Here is a 6,003-nt window from a genome sequence, read left to right on the forward strand (position 1 = left end):
GAAGCAGAAGGCCGGCCCTTCCTAGGTATCCGTATTCTAATGCCCTGCACTGGGGATTATAGAGCTCGTGGGCCAAGGACTTCTGCAGACATGATTAAGGTGATGGCCTTGAGGTGGGAGAGCTTCCTGGTTATCCAGGTGGACCCAGTGTCCTCACACGGGTCCTTAAAACCACAGAACCTTTGCCAGGTAAGGAGTTGTGAGGATGGAAACTCAGAGACATGCTCAAGGCTGCCTTTGAAGATGGAGGACAGGCCAAGAGCTGGGAATTTGGGGGCTTCTAGGAGCTGGAAGAGGCCAGGAAACTGACTCTCCCCTGGAGCCTCCAGGAGAAATGCAGTCCTGCCCCCACCCGGGTTTTAGCCCCAGGAGACCCACGTCGTATCTCTGACCTAAGAACCACGGGAAAGTAAATGTGTCGTACCACTGAGTCTGAGGGCATTCAAACTCAGGTGATCTTCCTGGTAAATTTATCAGACATTTAAGAAAGAGACCTGGCTGGTGTGGTCCAGTGGCTTGAGCACTGGCTTGTGAACCAAAGGGTCGCCAGTTCGATTCCCAGTCAGGGCACATGCCTGGGTTGTGGGCCAGGTCCCCAGTGGGGGGTGTGAGAGAGGCACCCACACATCGATGTTTCTCTCCCACTTTCCTTCCCTTCCCCTCTAAAAATAAATAAATAAAACTCTTTAAAAAAACATTTAAGAAAGAAATAATACCAAATCTACATAATCTATTCCAGAAAATAGAAGGGGAGGGAACACTTCTTTCTATAAGGTCAGGATTACCCTGATAACAAAATTAGTTTGACATTACAAAAAAGAAAACTACAGACCAATGTGCCTCGTCAACAGAGACAAGAATCTTCAGCAAAGCGTTAGCAAATCCAATTTAGAGATATGTAAGGGTCTAGGAGATGCAATGTGACCACGAGAAGTTTGGATAAGAAAACCAAAGACATTATATGAAAAAACTACAGACCAGTGTCTGTTCTACAAAGACAAACCAAAGTCCTTAATCCAGTTGTAGCAAATTGAGTTCCTCAGAAAACGGACAGGATGACGCATCACGGTCAAGTGTAATTCGTTCCAGGAATGCAAAGTCGCTTTGACATGCGAACAACAATCCATGTAATTCATCACGTTAACAAACTAAAAAAAGAAAAGCTATTGTCATATGCTTAGGTGCAGAAAAAGAATTTTAAAAAATCCAACACTCATTTCAATTCAACAGAAATCCTCAGCAAACCAATCGAGACGGCGTGCTCCGGTTACACGGAGACACGGGCCAACGGAGCTGCAGCGGAGTCTGGGGCAGACCCACCTCTGAGTCTGATGGGACGGAAATACAGACCCAGGCTCCACGGAGCCCCGCCGACCGCTCAGGCCCCGTGACTGGGGTCTCTGTGCCAACCTGCCCTCCCGATGTCCCTGTCCCCTCCCTCCTCTGTGAGCAAAGGGCGATCTTTCAACAGGTGTGCTGAAACACTAGGAACTTCTATGGCAAAATCAGAGGCTGGGCCCGACCTCAGGTCATGTACAAGACCAGGGTCTGCTCAGGGAGGTAGATGGCCGGAACAAACATCGCTCGCACCCCTGGACGAACTGCAACTCAACACCTTTTCTTGACCCCATCAGAGACCTGAGGTCGCAGGGCGAACAGCTGACCCAAAATCTGGACAGGAACACGACTGCACTTGGGCACGTGGGGCAGATGCTGCTGCAGCCAGCCAGGGGCAGGTGGGCCCTGGAGCCAGGCTGCTGTCTGGGCGGGCTGGGGCAGGCTGAGGGGCCCCAGGCCACAGGACGAGCCACCTGGGTGGCAGTGGAGTGATGCAAGAGCTGGCACTGGCTGCTTGTTATCTCACTGTCACTTCCATCTACCTGGCCCTCCACTGATGGCACTCAGACCCCAAGACAACAAGGCCCCACTGTGACAGCAGAACTGCTCAGATAGCCCGCACACACGGACACTGTTGGACCACCCAAGGAATCCCAGTGGGCGGTGCAGAAAGACCTTGGGTCAGAATCACCCACTTCCTCCACACTGGATTGGAGGGTTGCACAGCCCTCCTCTGACCCCCTCCTGGCCCGCAAGGATAAATGGGGAAGGGAGAGCTGGCTGGGCAATAGCAGCACGGAGCAGCCGAGGTGAGCACGCCCTGCCAAACCCCAACAGCTGGGTGTCAGGGCTCAGAGCAGCTGAGCCTCAGATCTGCCGCAGCGAGGCCTCAGACTCCAGGCATGAGCCGACTGCTCCCTGACCCTGGGGTCCCCAACTCCATCTGCACCCCAGAGCCTGCAGACCCCTGCCTGGCCCAGCCCCCAGCTGGGCCTTACAGTCCCTCCTTGCTCCTTGCAGATGCTGAGCCTGCTGGTGCTGGCAGTGCCCCTCCTGCTGAGCCTGGCCCATGCAGCCCCTGGTGAGTCCTGACTCAGGCCAGCCCTGTCCCTGCCCTTCTCCCCACACCCCCAGGCCCCACTATGGGTGGGTGGGTTCACAGAAGCCCAGGTTTGTGTGGGCACAGGGGCCAAGCTGTGTCCTGTCCTGAGTGTGCTTTCTGCCTCAGCCCCAAGCCAGGACCTGGAGAGAGTGGGCATTGTCGGGGGGCAGGAGGCCCCTGAGAGCAAATGGCCTTGGCAGGTGAGCCTGAGGCTCAAACTTAATTACTGGATGCACATCTGCGGGGGCTCCCTCATCCACCCCCAGTGGGTGCTGACCGCTGCCCACTGCGTTGGACCGTGAGTGTCCCGGGGGCCTGGTGGGTGGGAGAGGGCAGGGCTCCACCCTCCTTCCCAGGTGTCCAGGAGAGGAGGCTGCTCAGCCCCGAGTGGGTGCCCCCTCTCTCCAGGGAGACCACGGATCCTGCAGTCCTGAGGGTGCAGCTGCGGGAGCAGCACCTCTACTACCGGGACAGGCTGCTGCCTGTCAGCCGGGTCATTACTCACCCCAACTACTACACAGCTCAGAACGGGGCAGACATTGCCCTGCTGGAGCTGGAGGACCCCGTGAGCATCTCCAGCCATGTCCAGCTGGTCACTCTGCCTCCTGCCTCGGAGACCTTTGCCCCGGGGACTTCATGCTGGGTGACAGGCTGGGGCAATCTGGGCAATTCAGGTGAGTGCTGGGAACAGCTGGAGAGCTTAGGAAAGTGGGGACTGCTCACATCCATGACCCAGCTCTGGGGTTCCCTTTGGGGGAGGGGCCCTAGCAGCTGCCTGAGGAGAGTGATCACCTCCCCACTGAGGCAGAATGCTCTCCTCTCACCCCCAGAACCCCTACCACCGCCATACCCGCTGCAGCAGGTAAAGGTCCCCATTGTGGAGAACAGCGTGTGTGACTCAGAATACCACACTGGCCTGAACACGGGGGACAACGTCCAGATCGTCCATGACGACATGATGTGCGCTGGGAACAGGAAAAAGGACTCCTGCCAGGTGGGCCCCTGTCCTCCCCAGAGTCCCCACCCACCCCAGCCTCTGCAGCCACTGCTGACACCTCTCCTCCCCAGGGTGACTCTGGAGGGCCCCTGGTCTGCAAGGTCAATGGCACCTGGCTGCAGGCAGGTGTGGTCAGCTGGGGTGAAGGCTGTGCCCAGCCCAACAGGCCCGGCATCTACACCCGTGTCACCCACTACCTGGACTGGATCCGCCAGTATGTCCCTGAGAAGCCCTGAGCCTGCCCCTGGCGCTGACACCTGGTCCGTGGAGGACCCAGCCCCCTCCCGTCCCCAGACCCCTGCTCCCTGCCCTCCCAGGTGCACCTTCACCACCTTCCCTGTTCCTTGTGCTGATCCCCCTGCCTTCCGCACCCTCAGCCCAGGGAGCAGGTGGCAGTAACAACCCCCATTAAAGCTCATGGAGAACACTTGTGGTTGTGGCAGTCTTTCTGGTTGTGGGTGTCCCTGACGGGCAGGGGCGGGGCCGGGGCAGCCAGCACAGCCACTGTCTGTCACTGTGGGGTCCCTAGGACCCTGAGCCCTGGGCACTGTGGTGGGGACAGCCCCCTCCCCAGCCCCTGGTGCCCAGGGCTCATGTCCCTGTGCTGAGCAGCCACCTGTATTCAGGACACGGAAAGCAACACAGAGCATTTACTAGACAATTCTAGGGGTGCCCAGGTGCCCAGCCATGGGGTCATAGCATGTGGCCTTGGCCCCTCCACACCCTGTGTCCCTCCAGCCAGGCAGGGCCCTGCCTCTCCCTCCAAAGCCCCCCAGCACCCCCAGGCCTCAGTGTGCATGGACTCGGGCAGTCGTGCGTCTGCTGCTCTTCACGTCTATGTGATCGGTGGCACCTCATGACAGTTTCAATGAGCTTTTGGTGGTTTTGATGTGGGCAGCCCCTTCACAAGTGAAGCCCTTCCCCTTGGCAGGAGAGGGGACAACTGTCCACCTGCAGCACTGGGGACAGCGCCCTCAGGCCCACGTCTGCTCCCACCGCCTAGGACGCTCTGGTCGCTGGGCGAGCTTCCCTGTCCCCGCTCCTGTGGGTGAGCCTGTCGCTCTCCCACGTCAGGCTGCCATGCCTCTCAGGTCGCCTCCTGGACACACAGGCTGCTGTAAGCCGGCAGCCCTGCTGCCCCCGGTGGTGCACATGCTGCAGGTCTGGGTGGGAAGGGCCTCTGTCCCCTCTCAGCCTGAGCCCTCGCTGCTGTGGAAACTGTCATGGGGCAGGTGCCAGCCCTCCTCATTTTCCTTTCATCTTTAATCATTTCATCGTGGCCAGAATGCACGCCCTCCCTAGGAGCTGAAGGACGTAGATGAACTGGGCCCTTCCCTTCTCCCTCCCTCATGCCCATCCCGCACTCTCGAGGTGGCTTTGGTGGTTGGGGGGTGACCTCCTCGGACTGCCCACCTTACACAAGCACGTGGACACTTAGCTCTAAGTGCCTGTTGTGCTGGAGGACACTGAGGGGCAAGCAGCCACCAGCCTCCTCCAGTGGGTGTGGAAGGAAGATAGATGGCAGGGCCTGGGGCTGAGACCCCCCCAGACTGGGCAAGCAGAGACAGCCTCCCCTCATCTGGTCCTGGATCTGGAGGAACTCAGCCAGCTCAGCCAGTGGCAAGTGACAGATAAAGTGAGTGCTGGCTTATCAGGGTCAAACTGGCCTTCCACTGGGCCAGTGGGGGCTGCAGGCGGCCCGTCCCCCCAGGGCCAGGAGGGGGAGGTGGTGTGGGGCACGACGCCCCTCCCTGTGTTGTCCTGCAACATCGGCAGAAACCAGTCCAGCCACAGAGTCCCTGATGGGACGACATGGATGGTCCTCAGAATTTCTGGTTTGACAGCAGGCCTGGAACCCTGAGGGAGCAAGCGCCCTGCCAGGAGCCACGTGATGGGGTGGCAGTGGGGAGAGAAGGGCTTCAGTGCTCTAGGGGAACTGAGCCGGGACAGTTGAAGGCCCTGACATCCTCTCCTGTGGGCACTGGGGAGGGCACTGGGGGTCCAGAAGGCAGAGAACCAGGGTTCCTCTAGACCCACTCCCCCAGCCCACACCCTGGGAGACAGGAGGCCTTCTGGAGCCTGGGAAGGCTGGCTGGGCTCCAGCCCCATGTCCCCAAGCTGGACAGAAAGGGCCGTTTCTTCTTTCTGGAGCAGCACCCTCCCAGGTATGTTCCAACAATGGGTCCACTGCATCCCCGAGACGAAGCCACTGTCACGCCGTTCATTGTTAGGACAAACGTGGCACACTTTTGACTATGGTTCCAGCCAGGTGCTGGACGGAAGGAGACAAGTCTGCGCTCTGAGAAGCTGTGCCCTCACCCAACCCCGTGCACCTCCCTCCCTGCCTGTAAGAGGGCATGCGGACACAGGGGGACCTACAAGTCAGGCCTGTGATTTGCAGCTGCGCAGGGTGTTGGGCAGGAAAGCCCCAGCCCCACCCAGAGGCCTCTGATCAGCTCGGTCATCGGGCCCTGGTGTGACAGAGAACAGTTAGGAAGGGCTGCCTGGAGCGGAACAGCTCTCTGTCTGTTTCATCTGTGGCGAAGGCCACGGGACTAGGGAACGG

General features: G+C 59.0%; 1 protein-coding gene across 1 annotated transcript; it reads left to right on the forward strand.

The window, feature by feature from the left end:
• The first annotated feature begins 2,124 nt into the window (after positions 1-2,124).
• Positions 2,125-3,859, forward strand: LOC114503298 (tryptase beta-2-like). The gene is made up of 6 exons (XM_028520807.2): positions 2,125-2,147; positions 2,359-2,419; positions 2,567-2,738; positions 2,849-3,114; positions 3,271-3,434; positions 3,509-3,859. Exons 2-6 carry the CDS (start codon positions 2,359-2,361, stop codon positions 3,671-3,673), a joined length of 828 nt encoding a protein of 275 aa, XP_028376608.1. The 5' UTR covers positions 2,125-2,147; the 3' UTR covers positions 3,674-3,859.
• The last annotated feature ends 2,144 nt before the right edge of the window (positions 3,860-6,003 follow it).

The sequence above is a fragment of the Phyllostomus discolor genome, chromosome 3, assembly GCF_004126475.2.
Source record: "Phyllostomus discolor isolate MPI-MPIP mPhyDis1 chromosome 3, mPhyDis1.pri.v3, whole genome shotgun sequence".
Classification (NCBI taxonomy): domain Eukaryota; kingdom Metazoa; phylum Chordata; class Mammalia; order Chiroptera; family Phyllostomidae; genus Phyllostomus; species Phyllostomus discolor.